This window comes from Elgaria multicarinata, chromosome 1 (assembly GCF_023053635.1).
Source record: "Elgaria multicarinata webbii isolate HBS135686 ecotype San Diego chromosome 1, rElgMul1.1.pri, whole genome shotgun sequence".
NCBI lineage: Eukaryota > Metazoa > Chordata > Lepidosauria > Squamata > Anguidae > Elgaria > Elgaria multicarinata.
Window position 1 is genome coordinate 137,351,105 of NC_086171.1, and position 20,319 is coordinate 137,371,423.

At 42.5% G+C, this 20,319-nt stretch overlaps 1 protein-coding gene across 2 annotated transcripts in view; it reads left to right on the forward strand.

Moving 5' to 3' along the window:
- Positions 1-15,782: 15,782 nt before the first annotated feature.
- The window catches only part of NEGR1 (neuronal growth regulator 1), a 585,000-nt gene continuing 580,463 nt past the window's right edge, over positions 15,783-20,319 (forward strand). For both annotated transcript variants that reach the window (XM_063137453.1, XM_063137460.1), the window contains exon 1: positions 15,783-16,008. In XM_063137453.1, the coding sequence (XP_062993523.1) occupies positions 15,833-16,008 (176 nt within the window). In that variant the 5' untranslated portion in view covers positions 15,783-15,832. The remainder of the gene's footprint in view (positions 16,009-20,319) is intronic.

A 20,319-nucleotide genomic window follows, 5' to 3' on the forward strand; every position in this document is an offset into this window, starting at 1 on the left:
GTCTGGATGGGGAAGCAGATGGGGCTGGAGTGGGTGGGGGAGGGAATGAGGCTGGGACATCTGGAGAGTAAGAGAATTGTTAATTATGTTTGGAGATAACTGCAAATAAAAAATGCTAATATAGAAACCTGCCGGCCAGGCACAGCACTGCCTCCCCCCTCCCCCTTTAAAGTAGATGGCTGGAGTACTAGACTCACGGGGATATGGGGGGGGATTAGAGTGGGGGGGTGGGGAGGGGGGGAAGGTAGGGGAGGAGGGATCGGGGTAGGAGGGTGGGGGTTTTATGTATGGAGTTTGTGTTTTTATGTAAGCAAGTTTGAATTGCTGAGCACAAGGGATCGGAAGAGATTTCAAAAGGGTGATTATGGATAAAAAGATAAAGGTATCAACACTCAATGTTAAAGGTTTAGGGGCAGTCGTGAAAAGGAAGAGAATAGAACAAATGCTAAATAAAGAGGGATCAGATATTATAATGATCCAAGAGACACACCAAGGCTCCGAGAATTCGAATATGATAAAATTAAAGTGGTTAGCCTATTATGAAAAATCATTAGGGACATCAAAAAAAAATGGAGTGGCCACTTTGATTTCAAAAAAAAGTGGGTTTATATTAGAAGAGGTAAAAAAGGATGATAAGGGTAGATATCTTATGTTAAAAGGTAAAATTGAGGGAAAGGTTTATACTTTGATTAATGTTTATGCCCCAAATGAGAGGCATAGAGAGTTTTTTATAAAGTTGTTTAAAGAAATAGAAGAATTTAAGGAGGGGTATGCTATATTAGCTGGGGATTTTAATATGGTTATGGATAATAAAAGGGACAGGTCAAATCCCACTAATGCTGAAAAGAGGAACAATATGACTATATTGAATAAATTAGTAAAAGAAAATGATTATTTAGATTCGTGGCGCTTACTTAACGGGAATAGGCCTGGATTTTCATACTTTTCCCCAGTTCATCATACATACTCCAGGATAGATTATATATTTGTTTCAAAAGACTTTGCAACGAGGATTTGTAAAATGGAAATGGGGGTAATAAAAGTAACCGATCATGCCTTGTTAAGTTTAGAATTTACAGTTAAGAAAGATTATAAAGAGGCATATAGATGGAAGTTGAACACAAAGATATTGAAATACAATAAAATAGTAGATAAAATTCGGAAGGAACTGTCGGAGTCATGGGAAATTAATGAAAAAGGAGGAACAGCTGGGTCAGTCATTTGGGACACCATGAAGGCTGTAGCAAGAGGAATCTGTATTAGAGAAACATGTAGTTTAAAAAGACAACAACGTGCAGAACAGGAAAAGTTAGAGATAGAAATTAAAAATTTGGAGGAAAGATATTGGCGAAGTAAAGATAAATATAAATTAGTGGAAATACAAGCTAAGAAGAAACAATTAGAAAACTTAAATATAGAAGAGATTCAAAAGAACTTAATGTATATGAAAAGGGAATATTTTGAAAACAGTGATAAGAACTCGAGGTTGCTTGCCAAGCTCACACAAAAAGAAAAAGGGAGGAATGGGATAGAAACGTTGAAAGATAGCCGAGGGAATTATTGTCATGCAATGAAAGCTAAAATAAAAATTTTTCAGGAATTCTATCAGGAATTGTACAAGGGTAAAGAAATTCAACAAGAAAAGGTGGAGGAGTATATTGGAAGGTTTATAAAGAAGGAAATAAAATCAGAATATAAGGAGTTAATGGAGTCAGTAATAACTCAAAGAGAAGTTGAAGAAGTTATTGATAAGTTAAAAGTGGGTAAATCACCAGGAGCAGATGGTTTGGGTCCAGAATATTATAAGGTCTTCAAAGATTGTTTAGTTCCAAAATTAATGGAACTTTATAATAGGATATTATCAGGAGAGAAGATACCTGAATCATGGGAACATTCAGTGATAATTCTGATCCCAAAACCAGATAAAGATTTGACTAATCCTGATTCTTATAGACCTATTTTTTTAATAAATCAGGATGCTAAAATTTTTACATCTATTATGGCCAAACGATTAAATAAATTTTTGGCAGAATATATAGGGGCAGATCAATGTGGGTTTGTGGTAGGAAGACATATGCATAATTTAGTGGGTAGAGTTTTAAATGTAATAAATGTAATAAAAAAGCAAATATTAAGGCAGGTATTATGGCATTAGATATTTTTAAAGCTTTTGATTGTGTGAGCTGGCAGGCACTAAAGAGTATTATAGATAAATTGGGATTTGGAAATAAATTTAAAAATGTAATAGAACAGCTATATTCCCAAAACACGGCGGTAGTGGTGGTAAATGACGGACTTACTGGAAAGATACGACTAGCCAGAGGAACAAGACAAGGATGTCCGCTCTCGCCGGTCCTTTTTGTAATGGTTATGGAAGTTTTGGCGAAGGCACTAAGGGAGGATAAAGAATTAGAAGGAATTGGAGAGGTAAGGGAGATAAAGCTAAACATGTTTGCGGATGATACTTTATTGACCATTAAGAATCCATTAAGAAAATTAGAAAGAATTAAATATCAGTTGAGGGAATTTGAGGAAATTACAGGGTTAAAAATAAATTGGTCTAAATCAGAGATGATGTTGTTTAACTATACTAAGAAGGAAGAAAAGGATTGGGAATTTAAGGGAATGGAATTGAAAGTTAAGAATGAGATTAAATATTTGGGAATTAAAATTACAAAAAATCTAGAGAATTTAGAAAGGGAAAATTTAACGAGGTTAAAGAAGGAGGTACTAGAGAAATTGGAGAAATATAAAAGATTAAATTTATCTTGGTTTGGGAGAATAGCTTTGATAAAAATGAAGATATTAGCTAAAATTAATTTTGTATTTAGGATGCTACCTATAAAAATATCAGAAACCGAGATAAAAAGTTGGCAAAATATTATTAATAAATATTGTAATGGAGAAAAGAGAGCAAGAGTGAATAAAAATAATTGGTACCTAAGCCAAAAAAAGGGGGGAATGGGTCTCCCAAACATAAAATTATACTACGTAGCAAATAGATTAAGACATGTTGTAGAAGCAATTATGGGAGTAGGAGATTTATATTGGATGGAAGAAAAAATCATAAGTAAGGTAGAGATGAATTTGGAGAATGTTTTTTTTAAAGATGGAGGAAGAAAATGGGTTGGAAGTATAGATAATCCACTCCTGAGGACTCAATGGGAAATTTGGAGCAAATTTAAAGGGAAGCTGCTTCCGAGCAACTCTCCCTTAGCACCGATAATAATGTTAAAGAATTTCCCAGAGGATCTAAAGGGTAGATTATGTAAAATATTAAAAGAGAAAAATAAAATAAAATTAAAGGATTGGGTAAGAGATATTAAAACAAGAGAAGATATGGAAAATTTGTTAAAGGAGAAGAAGCTATCTTGGCTAGAATATGGTCAATTAGAACAATGGAATAAAAAGTGGATTAAAGATAATAGAATGTGCAGAAAGATGACGAGGTTTGAAGAATTAGTAGTAAGTAAGGAGAAAGGAAAAGGAGGTAGTATAGTTTCAAAAGGATTAATGAGTGAAATATATAAAATATTGTTAGAGAAGGAGTTTAGAGAGAATACAGAGAAAATGATTTGGGAATCAGATTTGAAGATACAAATAGGGCGACAGAGCTGGGAGGGACTATGGAAACAAAGAGTGTTGAGAAGTTTATCAGTAAGAATAAAGGAGAATTATTTTAAAATTTTATGGAGGTGGTACCTAACCCCGGTTAGATTGAACAAGATAAGTGATCAACATTCAGCAAATTGTTGGAGAGGATGTGGGGAAAAAGGAACGTATTTACATATGTGGTGGCAATGCAAATATGTACAAAGATTATGGAAGATGGTGTTCTCAGAAATTGAAGAAATAGTGGGAATGAAAATAGAACAAACACCAAAAATAGCATTGCTGTCACTATTTGAAGATATAAAGTGTGGAAAAGGAACTATAGAGCTGATATCGAGTTTGTTGGTTGCAGCACGATTGATGATAGCTAGGAACTGGAAGATCCAAGGGGAATATTCTATTGAGGAATGGTATAAAGTAGTATGGGACATAGCCATTAATGATAAACTGACATGCAATATTAAGTGGAGAAAAGGCGTAACTAAAATAAATGAGTTCGAAGGAATTTGGAAACAGTTCCTAGTGTTCGTGTTTACTAAGGGAAGTGGGAAACCACCATCAGAAGAAATGATTAGATTTTGGACTCAAGAATGATCCCGAGGTGGGGGGTGCACTTTTATGTTAAGAATGAAAATGTGGTAGTGTGATAAGGCATATGTAATAGTTTTTGATATTTGTACTCAACAATTATTCAATATGTATGAAGCAGATATTTGATGTATTTTTTTTCTTATTGTGTTTGTTTCAATTATATTTTGGAAATGTTCATTTATGTTTATATAGTGTTGAAAATGAATAAAAATTATTAAAAAAAAAAAAAAAACCAAAACAGAATGCAGGGCAAGGCCTATGGAACCTGGAAGTATTAGCTCTCAAGGGCAGACATCTTGAGTGTGGTGAAGGGTCATTATTGTCATTGGCTCCTTGCTAAGCTGAAGAACTTGGAGCATGCATTGGCAGGCCAAACAGCCGGGGGACACTGCTGGGCCATGCTACATATTTCTCATATGTACAGAAATTTTGTGGGAAGCATTCAGTGATGTCACAGACTGATCTCCATAACAGAGGCTGCGGGACAGTCCCAGAACCAGAAATGTTGCGGCAAAGGTTGGCAAGCTAAGGATTAATGGAGTGGAGGGAAGAGATGGATGAGGAAGAAGCCTAAATAGAAGTGGCCAAAACCATTTAAAATTACTTAATTGTGCCTAGTGCTTGTCAGTTATCTCAGTGCCTTTCTATTTATTAATAAGGACACTAGAAGGTGGGAGGAGCATTACTTCTTCGCAAACAGTTGGGTAGAATACTTGCAGCAAGCTTTTCCTTACATATGCACAAGTAAAATGAGTAAAGATTAGTTTAGGAAAGAAGGGAGAGAGGGAGAGAGAGCTGAATATTGAGGAAAGGGGCTTGGAATATTCCTGAGAGGGAGCAAGCAGCCACATTCCTACGGTCAGGGCTGGCCCAAGTCTTTTGCTTCCTGAAGCAGTGGAGCAGATAATGCCACTGACAAGGCTGGTAGTTGACTCCTACTTCAAAACCGGTGCTGGAACAGCGTCTTCCACTACCCCTACGGGCAGCAGCTAGCTTAGGGACACAGGGAAGGTTGCTTGGCACATTGAGCTTCACCATGCTTCTTGGCATCTGCAACCCATGTGTATGCTTTTGGCTGCAAACCCCAATAGGGCATGCACATAGACATCTTGTCCCACCTAAAACATCTGTAAACTGCCTTAAAACAGCTAGAATCCACAGATAGGCAATACCTTTATAGAACGAACCAAAAAGCCACAAAAGAGAGTGCCAGCTTTTGTGTTCTTCCAAACCCTTTGTACTCAAATTCTGGTACAAAAAGCAGGAGATGAGGGACAAAACAGAAAATCCAATGCTTAGGGCAGATGTTGGGCCATGAGGTCTACTGTCCAAATTCAATCTCAAAATGGAGATTGAATGAATTAGTCACTGGTAGTCACTTTGGACTGCCAAACTGTGTGTGGTAGACAGAACATGAGGTCTAATAGTATAGGCTTCTTATCTATAAGTTCCATCCGACAAGCGTTTTACTGCACGCTCGTTACTGGGCACTCACGGATTATTCAGATGACATTGTCTGCCTCTTGCTTGTCTTCTGCCCCTTCTTGCTTTTGTTGCACAGCAAAAAAAACCTAGATAAAGTCTGGTTGGTGCTCTCTCCTACCGGACTGAATGGAGCTACTACTACCTGTTTTCAAGAAGCAATGTCGGAGCGGTGACAGAAGCAGCGATGGGAGCCGCACGTTTGAACTAGATGTGATGGGGCTTTAAATTTCCTTCACTTCTGCCGTCTGAGGACAAAGTACATTGTTTTGCATGCAAAGGGTCCCAGGTTCCATCTGTGGCATCTCTGCATACAGCAAGGAGAGACTCCTGAATGCTTGAGAGGCACTGTCAATCAGCACAGACAATACTGAGCTAGAAGGATTGATGGTCTGACTTTTATAACATACATTCCTATGACTAAGAAGTAGCTGTAAGCATTGCTACTCTGTCTGTGAAACCGTTGCCCTTTCCACAGCTGGTGGTACAATGCAGTCCTCTTAACCGTGGAGTGCTGGTTTACTTTGCCTGATAGGAATGACACTGAGTAAAATAAATATTGACAGCCATGGGAAATGATTGCCCACTTTTTTATATAGTTTCTTTTTTCCTCACTTGTAAGCAAATGTCCATTGTAATAAAGTAAGATGTAAATGGTGCTTCGTCCCAGTGTCTGCTTATGGCACAGGTGGAGCACACAGGCTTTCTAGCATCGGGGGATAAGTTTAGCAAATGTTTTTAGCACATGTCTTGCCTCTTTCTATTTAGTAACTCTCCACTTTGTGAGGGGGGGAAAAAACCTCTATTATTATTATTATTATTATTATTATTATTATTAAATGATTCTTGAGACACCAACTTGTTTGACTTCAAACAGCTTTGTAAAGTTTCTCTTCTTCCCGTTGTGGAAGTGTGTTGGTCTTTGTATCTGTGCACGCTCACATGCTTCTTCACAATGTGCAGACTGTGAGAATACAGATCCAGATGAAAGAATGGCATCTTCAGAACACTGATTGCCATAACTGTATTGACTCCTGATCTCTTCTTTCCATTGATCTAAAAATGGCCTCAAAGCCAGGAGATTTGAATCTGAAAATGAATAAAATTAAATTCTTCATCTTTCTTTTATTGGTATTGTTGATCAAGAGTCTAAATAAATCTTGTGAAATTAAACATATATTACTGGGGAAAATAACAAAATATGTTCATTTTAACCTCTAATTACAGTGCAATCCTATGCACATTTTCTCTGGAGGAAGTCCACTAGATTTGGACTTACTCCCAATTCAGTGTACATAGGACTGCAGCTTTGATAAGTGAAGAAATGAGGGCAGGGCTGAAGCTATGGAATCCATCCATTTTCATGCTTGTTTTCCACAGCTTTAAAAAGCCTGCTTTGTTTGATTGACTGTATATTATTTGTTATTAGAGCTGTGCACAAATATCCTCTCGAAATTCTCCACCCCATTTGTGGATGGAGAAACTGGGGGTGGGGGTGGGGCAATTTCACTGATTTTCTCCACGGGGAGTAGAAATTCTGAAACAGTTCCTTGGAGTGGAGTTCACAATTAACAGGGGTTGTAGCACAGCTTCTTCTCTTTTCTTTCTCAGGTTTTTTGTGCTGCCACTGCATGTGAAAATAACAGCAGATGTGTTGACAGCCTAGTCACCATGTTAAATCCTCCACCATGCCCCATACCTAGTGTCATTCGAGGGCATTGAATGGGTGGAAGGAGGGGATGGGCGCACCATAAAAATAGTGGAGAGAAATTGGTGGCTTCCAAGTGAGGGTTCCCCCACCCCCTCTTTGGATTATACATCTCTCCTTTGCTTTACAGCCTTGCAGGCTACCTGTACTTCCTCATCCAAGAAAAAGCCCTATGAGAGGAATTACCTCATGATGTCTTCCCCTGGGCTTTACAGGCTACCAGAGAGATGAGTGTAAAATGAGAGAGGACCAGTCACACACATGACTCAGCCGCCTGATAAGTAGAATCATAAAATAGTAAAGTTGGAAGGGGCCTATAAGGCCATCAAGCCCAACCCCATGCTCAATGCAGGAATCCACCCTAAAGCATACCTAACAGATGGTTGTCCAGCTGCCTCTTGAAGGCCTCTAGTGTGGGAGAGCCCACAACCTCCTGAGGTAATTGGTTCCATTGTCATACTGCTCTAACAGGCAGGAAGTTTTTCCTGATGTCCAGCTGGAATCTGGCTTCCTGTAACTTGAGCCCATAATTCTGTGTCCTGCATTCTGGGACGATTGAGAATTAAAGTAAGCACAAGAACATTGAACCCATCCCATGAGAATTTCTCCAAAATTTTCTTCTCCTTTGAATTCCTTTTCAAAAGCAATTTCTTTTCTATCAGATTGAAAGAGAATGTTCCGGGAGGCGGGGGGATGTAAGAAATGTTTGGCACAGCACTCATGATTACTCATGTTTCTACTCTACCTCCCAGTCAAAAAAAGCCACCAGACATTTTACTCTATTTCAAACTATTGAACGTGATCCATGAAGCGCATGACATCAGATCCTCACTCCATATTCACATGATTGACCCACATGATTTTGCTCCCCACATATCACTGATATATGTCAGTATTTTCCATGTGTTTCCCTTTGCTCATGTACAACATTATTGGTTATATAATATAAATAACATTATTGGTGATATAATAGCACTTGAAATGATTGAGAGAAGCCATGGCTGATTGCCAGAGAGTTTTTGGAGACAGCAGCAAGTAGCAACTCTTCAGTGTTATGCAAACGTGATATCTACAGCAGTGGTGGACAACTGCAAGAGGTCTGGGAATTATTTTTTGTCCCCTCTGCAGGTCCACTTCTGCAGGCCACAGTCTGCGAGATGTCACAAAGTCCTCAGAGCACACCCCCCCCAGAGAGAGAGAGAGAGAGAAAGAGAGAGAGAAATCAATGTTTGTTTGCCACCAATATTTCCAAGCGAAATGTAAATGTTTGGGCCCTTCATAGCAGCTATGGAGGGCCCCAAGAACCAAATTTAGCTTGCAAAAGAAATGCTATGGACAGCATTTCTTTTAGTTTAAAAAGTGTTTAAAATGTGGGGAGCAGCAGAGGCCACACCAAGGGGAGGCATGTTACCCACCTCTCATCTACAGACTCATCCAAATTTACAGCATCAAATCAGTGCCACAAAAGGGAGAACGAGAACTTCAGCACAGCTTTAAATTGAGCAAATTTTTGGAGAAGACCCTCATGAGAACATGAGGCACTGCAGTGCTGATGTAGAAGCTAGAAGCAGAGTACTCTGGAAACTGTGGTGCCATTTTAATTTTTAAACATCAGTCATTTAAACCAAGAGCAATTATTTTCAACACAAGAAATGGTCTTTCAAAGGGAGCACTGGAGATTCATGGGAAAACTCAACCTCTTTGAAACGACATTTTTATATTGACCAGTGAATGCCATGAAAACCTGGTGCAGCATTTTTTAAAAAAGAAAAAGATTCTGCCTTTAATTTCTGAAGACATCATAAAAATAAACTGTGATGACAGCACACTGTGATTCTACACATTATAATATACCCCCTGCCACTAGATTCAGCTGTCATCATTCTCTTGGGATGCCCATTTCATAATATCTACAGTGCCTAATATTAATTGTTTTATACTTGAGGACTCAAAGCATTTAAGCCTCCTCTTGCGTTATGCAACTTTGTGATTTGCTACAATTAAAATACTTGATTCCCATCTGTTCCCTAGTCTTCCTCCACTTAATCGCAACAAGATGTACCTGCAAGAAGCAAGCAAAATATTTCATTTCTCTTTAACGAGCTATCAATGTGCCTGTGGGAGGTGGGGAGTGGTAGTGGGAGCGAAGGGATGAAAAATTGTGTGTTTTTAAAGTAGTTTACTGAAATCTATTGGCAAATGCCTGTATATCTTGACAAATTGCATCTAGCTCCTGCGGTATTTAGAATTTTGCACTAGAAATCGGGAATCAGCAACACACATGTACAACTGCTGCCATCACCCCATTCAGAATCCTGCTTTGCTAACCCCACCATTGTCCAGGCGAGTGCAGTCTTAGAAGTCCTTTAGATTAAAGGCAAATCATGTTTCCTTACTGTCGCATTGCTTCCTGCTTCTCTTCCACATTTGAGATGAGCTGAATTTACACGGGAAGAGAGCAGCGACCATGTGACTTGTCATTTGAAACCTCCCAGTTCATAAAGTTCAATGGGACAGCACACTCTAGTGGGTGTTTTTATAGCGCAACTGACTGCACATGGCAGAAAGGATTGGAATATTTGAGGAGAATTGGGTTTTCCAAGGTTTTTTTTTAACTGGAATAATGGAGGGAAGGAGCGGGAGACACGCAGGAGGCTCACAATGTTGTCAAAATGAGCTGCTAACTTCTGTGAGTGGCCAGTCATGTGTGTGCTATAAATCGCTCCTTTCAAAAAGCCCTTAGTATGCTTCCATAGAAGACTGATGCCATCAGTGCTGACTCCAGCTTTTGGAGAACCCTTGGGAAAGACGCCCTCAATGGGACCCACTCTCATTGAGTCTACTTCTCACCGTCATTGTCACCAACTGCTATTGCTCCTCCTCCTCCACTACCACTTTCTTACTTGGCAGGCAGAAAGCTAGTGTGCAAGTAGGCATTGGCCAATGCTGCTCCTCCATCTCACTCTGTCGTCTGGGCCAAAGCGAGAGGCAGGTGAACATCTGTAGCCTGCAATGGTGGAGAGGACCAGGAACTCCAAGAGGGATCTTGTCAGTCGGGCCCTGCTGGCTTGTGGGCCCATGGCTAGGTCCCTTGACGCAAGCCCTGAATACTATGAGGGGCTTTTAAGGCTCAAACGACATGTTGTTCAGTTTTTAACATTCTTTTCTCTGTGCTTTTTTAAAAAATCCAAAGCTGTTGAAGGAACATGTTGCTTTTGACTGAGCAAAAGAAGGATGTGTGGAAAGAGGCTGATGATCCTCCCACCCACCCGATATATTTCCAGTTTAAAATTATTCTACTCCAAGCTAATTCCATGCTGGTGAGAGAAAGAGAAACATGGTACCCCATATCTTCGCTGTATCTTTCTTGCTGCAGGTGGACAAGATTTTGGAGGGTGACTCTGAGATGGAAAACTGCAGAAAGGAACCGAGTTAAGGAGACTTCTGCTTCTCCTTCCATTGTTTATGCACAGCAGTTGTTGTTGTTGCTCCTCCTGCTGCTATTGTTTTAAACCCTCTTCTATGAAGGAAAGCATCACAGACGTGTACCCTGCAATTTGAACTTGAGATGAAAAGATGAAAGGGGTAGAATACACATTCTTTTAGCTAGCTTATTCTCATTGAAGCTTGGTCCTGGGTTGGGTCATGATCTTACTGTACAGCCTCACAAGACAGGAAAGCATCAGATGATTTTTCTGAAACTGGGTAGTAGAGTAGACCCCCATGCATCAATTACAGGTTCCAGGCTGTTTTCTCTGGTCATTCCATTCAAAGGCTGGGAAGGTGTTCTTGAGTCCATTTTACTGCATCAGAGACTCCAACTTCTAGCCACTTTGGGCCTTCAAACAAGACATTAAAGTGGGGGGAGTGGATGTTAAAAATAACATATTTTTGCTTTGTTTTTTAAATGACTAAAAATAAAGATGCTGAAATTCATTCCAACCTTAGCAATAGCCAAGCAACAGATTGTGCACAATGCAACAGCCTGCTTCTTGATTGGGGAACGTTTGGAGCAAACAGTTATATCCCTGCTCCAATATCTGTACTAGCTGTCTCTTGTCTTCTATATATAAAATTTAAGGGGCAGTTTGATGACCTGTAAAGCTCCAGATGGCGTTGGCCTTGCAAAGCTAAAGACTGCCTTCTGACCTGTCTCGTTCTGCAACCTCTAAAAACAACTGAGTGCCCCCTTGATCACACAACCTGTATGCAATATGTTAATTTAGGGATGGGTGAGACGTTTACTCCATCAAGGGGGTTTGATGAATTTCCCTGATCCATACCACATGAAACTGAATGCAAAAACAGACACAATTTGTGGTCAGAAATAATTACATTTCTGAGCTTGCGATGTGTTCGACAAAAGAAAAAGAAAAATGTGTTCAACAACATACACATTTTTTAAAATAATAATCACAAAGCACTGCGTCCATTTCTAAAATGTGCACAAACACACTTCAGTCAATGGGGGAGATGCATATATTAATGCATCCATTGAAACATCCATTTGAAAAATGTACACAAAAATATGTACAGATTTTTCCCCATTAGTGGGGGGTGGGGGGAAATCAGTACTGAACTGGCACAGAATGGACAAGAAAGTGGGAAAAGGAGGAAGTCCACAGCTGCTGAATACAATTTATTTGCATTGTTTAGGGATGTTGTTTAAATATGCTGTGACCTGTTCCTTGCGTCGGGCTCAGGGATCATAAAACTTCCAAGTGAATGGATAAATATTCTCTAGAGATTGGCATAGAGAGTCTAGTCAGCAAAATCTTCCTTGAATCAGCAGGCTGCAGCCTTCTGCTACATCAAGCCTTCACGCTTTCCTTTAGGAACCTAATTGTGGTCAAGATTGTATGTTCTATCTATCTATCTATCTATCTATCTATCTATCCATCTATATCTATCTATCTATCTATCTATCTATCTATCTATTTATTACATATTTGTACTGCCCATTAGCAAAGGCTCTCTGGGCAGTGCTCAATTAAAATAATAAATACAACAAGTAAAAGATAAATTTAAAATGTTAAAGTTTTTTTTAAAAAAATGCAATTAAAAACCAGCTAAGTGAAAATCTAGGGAAAGCCAGTGTGAAAAGGTATGTTTAAAAGATGTACTATTTCCCACCTCCCAAGCTGCATCAAGAGGGGTTTTCCAGAAGGTGGGTGCTGCTACAGAGGTTCTTCATGGTGACATTCTGTTCATTTTGGAATGGCCAGCAACACCTCCGCTGAAGATCGTAGCTGTTTTCTGGGTGCACTGAAGGGAAAGCGGTCTGCTAGGTATGTTGGGCCCAAGTTGTTTAGGGCTTTGAAGGATAACAACATAACCTTGTACATGGCTCAGTAGCTAACAGGCAACCAGTGCAGTTCTTTTAACACAGTTGTTATATGAGCAGAGCTAGGTGTCCCCATGAGTACCCTAGGTGCTCACGTTCTGCACTAGCTGCAGCTTCTGAACCACACACATGGGTAGCCCCACATAGAGTACATTACAGTAGTCTAATTGTGAGGTTACCAGTGCCTGAATGACCATGGCTAGGCTATCCCTATCCAGGAATGGGTCCTTTTCCAGCTTCATTGGCTGCCAGTCCAGGTCCGGGCCCAATTCAAAGTACTGGTGTTAACATTCAAATCCTTAAATGGCTTGGGGCCAGGCTATCTGAAAGAACGTCTCCTTCCATATGTACCTGCCCAAACACCAAGATCATCCCAAGGTCCTTCTCCATGAGCCCCTGCCACAGGAAGTGAGGCAGGTGGTTACCAAGAGGAGGCCTTCTCTGTTGTGGCACCCCAGCTGTGGAATGAGCTCCCTAGAGAGGTTCACCTGGCACCTATATTATACTCTTTTAGATGCCATGTGAAGACCAAACTATGGACCTGTTCCTTCAGAGGGAGTATAAGCCCATCCAGAACAGGCAACCACCCTAATTCCTGGACCTGGGATCCACCAACTCACAAGGTCTCTGTCTTATTGGGATTCAGCTTCAGTTTATTGGCCCTCATCCAAGCCATAACTGTATCCAAGCACTAGTTCAGAATGTGCACTGCTCTCTTGATTCAGATGTGACAGAGAAATAGAGCTGGGTGTCATCAGCATACTGGTGACACCTTGCCCCAAATCTCCTGATGACCACTCCCAATGGCTTCATATAGATACTAAATAGCATTGGGGAAAGGATGGTGCCCTGTGACACCCCACAGTTCAACTGCCATGGGGCAGAAGTACAGTCCCCCAGGGTTATTCTCTGGAACTGATCCTGCAAGTATGGGTTGAACCACTGTAGGTAGGACAGGCTGAGCATTGGCGATTGGCCCAAGGTCGGTCCGTAAACTTCATGGCCAACTGGAGATTCAAACCTGGATCTCCCCAGTTCTAATCTGACACTCTAACCACTATACTATAGTGGCACACAAATAATGTGTATGAGTGTTCCTAGTTGCCTGGTGCCGCAATCCAACACATGTGGAAAGGTGGTGGTTCCACACTCGTTAAGAAGAACAAATGTGGAAACACCACCAACAAATGGTCTTGGGCGTATTAAGCATGAGTCCCTCACCCAGTAGTGCAGCTAGGCAATTTTAGACCCCAGATTTAATGCTCTTATGGGGATCCTGTTTAGACAGCCACGTGTATTACTTCAGTTGTGAAGCACATAATATTTCTCTCCCGTCTCCCTGCTCCACTGTCATCACCAAACTGCTTCTACTGTTGGACTGTTGCCAGTCCTGATAAAAAAAGAGAAAGATCCTGAATCAAGCTCACTTAACTTGACTACAGGAATGAAATGGGAATTTGCTTCTGCTGCCCTAATGCCCCCCCCTCACCTGCTGCTCTCTGGTCATTTGGAGGCCCCCTGGGCTGTGGGATCCTGGGCTTTGGGCCCAAGGTCCAGCTCTAGCTATACCACTGCCCTCACCCTCTAGATGAGAACTGCCAAACCCTGATTTACTTCACATATAACTGTAGATTTACATATGTACAGAGAGGGGGGGTATATATTCCCTGACTTAATCAGATCCCAAGTACTGGCCTACAACCAGTAGGGAGTGGGCTGGCTCCATCAGCTGAGTTGTCTCCACTTCCAGGGTTTGAGACACACTGAAATGATTCTTAGTGAATGAGAGCGAGATTCTTGGAGATGTGATTCTTGGATGAGTAAGGAATAAGAGTAAGGGTGGGGCGTGGGCAGTTTTAGAAGTTGGTCTCCTCTTGATTCTGCAGGGAGATCTCTACACAATCAGCTTTCCTTCGTGTGGGGAGTCCATTCCTTAACAGGTAAAGGAACTTCCCCATCAAGCATTCACACAGACACCCCACCCCAACTTTTAGGCCAGTTCAAAGGGGCTGTAATTCAAGCCGAAACTCAGGCTTTGCTTTCAACATGATTTGCCAGGAGTCCTTTGCTCCCCCGCCCCCCCCCCACAGTCTCCCTCTCTTTCTCTGCGCGTGCAAAAGATTAGGACTTTTATTAAAGCAGCTCCCCCTTTCCTCCTTTGAGATGTGCCACTTTGGAAGAGCTGTGAAAACAGAGCAAAGCAAGCCTGCTCACCCCATTCAGAGTGGGCTAACTTTTAAAGTGTGTGTGTTTGTGTGTGTGAAAGAGGGGGGGGGGGATTTCAAGGATGGACGCTGTTGAAGCTTGAATGAATAAAACGGAAAAGCGGGAGAAAAAGCCACTGCAGCTCTTGAAAAGAAAATCAGCTCGTGTGTATTCTGTGTATCTCTATCTCGCACACAACCTGCAGGTTGGTGTAGCTCGCTGCAATAATGCCTTTAATAGTTTCTTTCTTGCCATCTCTCTCACTGATCCTTCTTCTTCTTCTTCTTCTTCTTCTTCTTCTTCTTCTTCTTCTTCTTCTTCTTCTTCTTCTTCTTCTTCTTCTTCTTCTTCTTCTTCTTCTTCTTCTTCTTCTTCTTCTTCTTCTCCCCCCTCTCTCCCCCCCTCCACAGCTTTTCTCTGCTCCAGCAGCACCAGCACCAGCCACCAGGACAAGTTGCTACGGAAACGGCTGCATGGCAACCGGCTCAGAGCCTGGGGTCCGTCTGCTGCTGCTGCTGCCGCTGCCGCCGCCGCCGCCGCCGCTGCCGCTTCTCTGGCTGGCTCATTCTCCCGCGCGCTTCCCTCCTCGCTAGATGGTGTGCGAGACACCCGAGACAAGACACGCTCCGGACGCGGCCAGCAGCGAGAAGCGCCGAGAGAGGAGGGAAGGGAGAAGGCGGCGGGCGCGGGCGGCGGCGGCGGCGGCAGGAGAGGGAGAGGCGAGGCGAGCAGCAGCAGGAGGACGCTGCGCTTGGCCGGCCCCGAGGAAGGAAGGGAGGAAGGCTGCCTTGCCTGCCCGCCTGGAAGCACCGTCGGGGGCCACGCGAGCCGAGAGCCGGAGCGCGCGCAGCGGCAGCAGCAGCAGCAGCAGCAGCCGCCTCCGCGCAGGCATGGACATGATGCTCTTGGTCCAGGGCGCTTGTTGCTCCAACCAGTGGCTGGCCGCCGTGCTGTTGAGCCTCTGCTGCTTGTTGCCGTCCTGCCTGCCCGCCGGCCAAAGTGTGGACTTCCCCGGGACGGCTGTGGACAACCTGGTGGTCAGGAAAGGGGACACGGCTGTGCTTAGGTAGGACGCGCCTCAGCAGTCAGCAATAACCCCCACCCCACCCCCCCACCGCCTTTCGCCCCGCCAGCCTCTCCGCTGGAAGCCTTCGGGGGTTGACTCGTGTGTGTGCGGGCGCGCGCGTGTGTTGTGTTGTTTTGGATCTCCACATGCCTTGGCTGGTCTGCTTCAGAGATTGCGGGGCGGGGGGGGGGGCGGCGAGAGAGAGAGAGGGAAAAGAAGAAGGAGAGCTCCCCCTCCCTCTCTAAAGCTGGCTTTCTGGTCTGCACCAAAATGGTCCAAGCCGTTTGGCACAGAGGGCTTGGCTGAGGAGTGAGGAGGAGGATCCGTCCCACTTTGAAACTAGTCTATTCCCATTTCGCAGGGACAGTTTTATCTCCTCTCCTCCCCCACCCACCCACACACACCGTCCCCCACCCCCGCCTGTAGAATTCCCTCTGGTTTCTCCTTTTCGTCCAGTGCAATTAAAAGCTGCCTTCCCCCCCCCACACACACACACACGCACACGCACACGCACGCCACCCTTTGAAATGCCCCTCGTTACAGATTCGTGGTACTTTTTCAGCTGAACTTTGGCGGCATCTCCTTTTGCTGCTGCTCTTCCCCCGTGTGCCTGGCGGAGGAGTGGGCTGGGGGAAGAGAAGCCGGAAGATTTGCCACCAGCTCTCCCCGTGGAATTAGTTTTGCAGCTTCTTCCTAAGGCATGTTTCTCACACTCCCTGTTAAGCCTCTGAAAGCTGTAATGGCTCATCAGAGAGCAGAGCGAACCCACTCTCAGCCCCCCCCGCCGCCCAGCCTTGCAACCAAAGCGGCTGCAGTGCAGAGAGAGCTTTTGAGAAATAGCCCTTCTCGGGGAGAAACCTTTACGTTAGTGCCCAGCGCGGGGGGAATCTAACGTGATGCTTAAAAAGACCCCGTTCTTTAGCGCTGCCCTCCCTCTGCTGTAAGACCCATCCAAACGCTTGCTGCATTAAGGCTAACGGTGCAGTTCCAAGCATCTGACTCCTGTGATATGGGATGCCTACATTTCCCAAGAGATTTGATTCATGGATCCATTCGTAAGAGAAGAACTGACCGGTGCATAGCCCAATGTATTAGCGAATAACCGTATTTGTCTGGGAGAGACGTACAGTATATGGTTCTGCTTAATTGGGCCATTTTAACAAGCGCTGATCTTTGCTGCAGAATCAGGGGGCTCCAGTTTTAGACCTTTACATGATTTAAGAACACAGAGTGCCACCGGGCAGAGCCCTATGCCCAATTAGTTGATGTTTTGAAACTGTACAGAATTGCAGGCAGCGTTGTTACCGAGGTATCGAAAAGCGCTGGGTTTTTTTGTTTTTGTACCTAAACAATGGATCAATGCAAAAGGTTCTGACTTGCTTTAGGAATGCTAAGTTTGTTCATGGAAGTTGGAATGGAAATCACTGATGCTTGACTTAATTTCTGTGGGATAGTGCCTAATGTTTGTAACTGGATCTGCAATGCCACCTTCCCGTGTCTGTATATAGCAATGCTCAGCAGTAACAGTTCACTGAGGATGCAGATACATGCATGTCACTTAAGATCCTTGGCATTTTCCTGATGGTTTTTTTTAATACAGGGAAAATCAAATTTAAGTGTTATCATGACTGTAGCAATCTTTTTTATTTTAATTGCCACTGGACGATTGCATGCACACAGCAGTTCAGTAATTGTTTCCCTTTTAACGGGCGTTTGCATAACATATGGTAACGATCCACTTGGCTAGCAGAAAATTTGTTTACCTGTAGCAGTCTATTATTGATGTGGTCCTTTCTCTCTGACTCAAGTTCATTAAATCTTCCGCTTTAATTTGCATTCTCTGTCTCCCCCCCCACACACCTCAGCTTAACTTTCGGTTGACACATTTTGCACAAGACAATCCTGGGGTGGGGTGGGGATAACAGATTGTCTTTCTACTTAGAATATGACCCCACCCCACCCCAAAATGCTACTTCTGATATCTTATAAATTAGAGGTTAGTCTCTGTAGCAGTTTTGCCGGTGAACAATGTAGCCATAAACTGTGCTTCTTGCCATTAGTGAACCAAGTTCATAAAGTATCATGATCAGAAGCATTGCCTTTCGTGTGTGTTGCAAATGTCTTGCTAAAAGAAAAGAAGTACATCAGAAGATACTCCTTCATTGTTTCAAATGGTGGCATTGTCAGCCCAATCCTACAGTATTTATTTTCCTGACGGTTCTCATGTGGTAGATGCTGAGAACACATTCAGTGTCTATGCACCACTGGTTGACATATTTTTCATATGCTGTAGTTACACTCCATGGTTTTAGAATACATTGGAATTTACTTTTGTTGGTTTCCTATGCTGCAGACAGAAAGTAAATGCAACCCTAGTCTCTTTCTTTATTTGCATTGTCTCCAATGTAAAGACAGCCATGGATCAGAGTTGATGAGCTGAGTTTTTGCATTACATTAGAACTCAGGCCAATGCTAGTAGTCAGTGAGAATCCCACCCTCCCAAATCTTTTAACCACCCCCACTTCAAACTCCACAGTAAAACTAAGTAACAGATTGTACCTTTTGTTGGCAGGAATTAGACTTTTATCATTAGAACATCTGTATTTTCCTTAGGCCTGGGTATGACACTGAATACATTATATAAACGTAACAAGAGGTTTAGGATCAGGCAATCATTTTTCATCTCATAAGTGGGGGAGCATGAATTACAGCTTTTCAAAGAAAACATACCACTGAGAATACACTACACTACATCGTTTTAGCAGAAGAAGACAAATGCGTTACTGAACTACTAGGTGGTGAACAGCGAAGGCAATATTAAAGCTGTTACGAGACCTGGAACATTTCTGAAGGAATGCCACATTCTTGCACAATTGCATGCATTAACTTTTGTGCTTGTTGTTGAGAGGAGAGTTTACTTTATTTGAGCCGAATTTGCAATTAAACTAACGGAAGAAATAGAGGATCAACTTCACCGCCAGATATAGACTTTCCAGTTGTTCTTTGAAATTGTGGCCATACTGACTATGCATAGTTTAAATAAACCCACATGAAACCTAAAACACTTTAAATTACAAGAATTTTTATTTTAGTGTTATACTAGGGGAAGCAGTCTTCTACAAACCCATTGAGGGAATGCAGAATACACATTGCAGCTATTTCAGTGGATCTATTAATTTATTTCTTCACAGGTAGCTGAGTAGATTTTCTTCCAGCTACCCTAGACTACAGTATTATGATGTTTTTGATGGATGCATGTAAGAAGGTGTATATGTATTAGGCTATACAGTTTTTCAACATTGTGGTTATATGACAGCAAAACACTGATTTGTAAGGTGCATGCAGACGTTTTGATGGTTCATTCAGGGTTAAATTTTGGTTATTGTTATTACTTTTTATTCTTTTGCTGGGGAAGCGGGGGTCCCAAGGGAATGACATACTTAGCATATAACCATCAGGAAACTTCTAATTAAAAGCCTTAAATCATCCAATATGACTGCTCGTGGCAAGTATTTAAGATCTTTAAATGGAAGTATTGGGATCTCTGACTCATTCTTTTGGTGTTTTGAGTCAGCAGTTTGGTTGTTTAATGAAAGGAATGCTACATTAATAGATATGTTATGCATGTGTTTCCCTTATATGATAGCTCAGCGCCTGAAAACCTTGACTGCTTTGGCATTTCAGCCATGGACACACGGACATGCCTGTGTCACAGGAGTGGTAGAATCTTAGTGTGATATATGCAAGTTAGCTGCAGTCAATAAGGCAGGTTTCCCCGTTGGCCATGCTGGCTGGGAATCATGGGAGATGCAGTCCAACACATCTGGAGGGCACCAGGTTGTCAAAGGCTGTGGTAAGGACTGCACATGTCTCACTGGCAGCAAACAGCTTCTAGGATGTGGTCCTTAAAGTAGATCACTATTTGTGGGCTCCAGTGTAAAATGTAGCAGTTCATTCACTGTGTGACATTCACCATGTCGCTTTCAGGTGCACTGTGTAGAACAAAAATGTGGTGGAATAAGGGCTGCTTTTTTCCTTTCTTGTTTTTAGACATTTAGGTCACAATCCTATACACACTTTCTAGTGAGTAGCTTCAGCCCAACCTTGGTTTGCTGCAATCTTATGCACACTTAAGTTGAAGTAGAGTTGTGAAGGCTTTTGGCAGGGGAGGGTAATGGGGGGAGGGACCTTGAAAAAAAACCTCCAATCACAGATGAGATGGAAATTCTTTTACCCCCTAGGGGGTGAGGCTTGGGAAGGAGGTGGGGCTTGGGAGGGCAGGGGATGGGGCCAGCAAAGGGTGCTCAACCC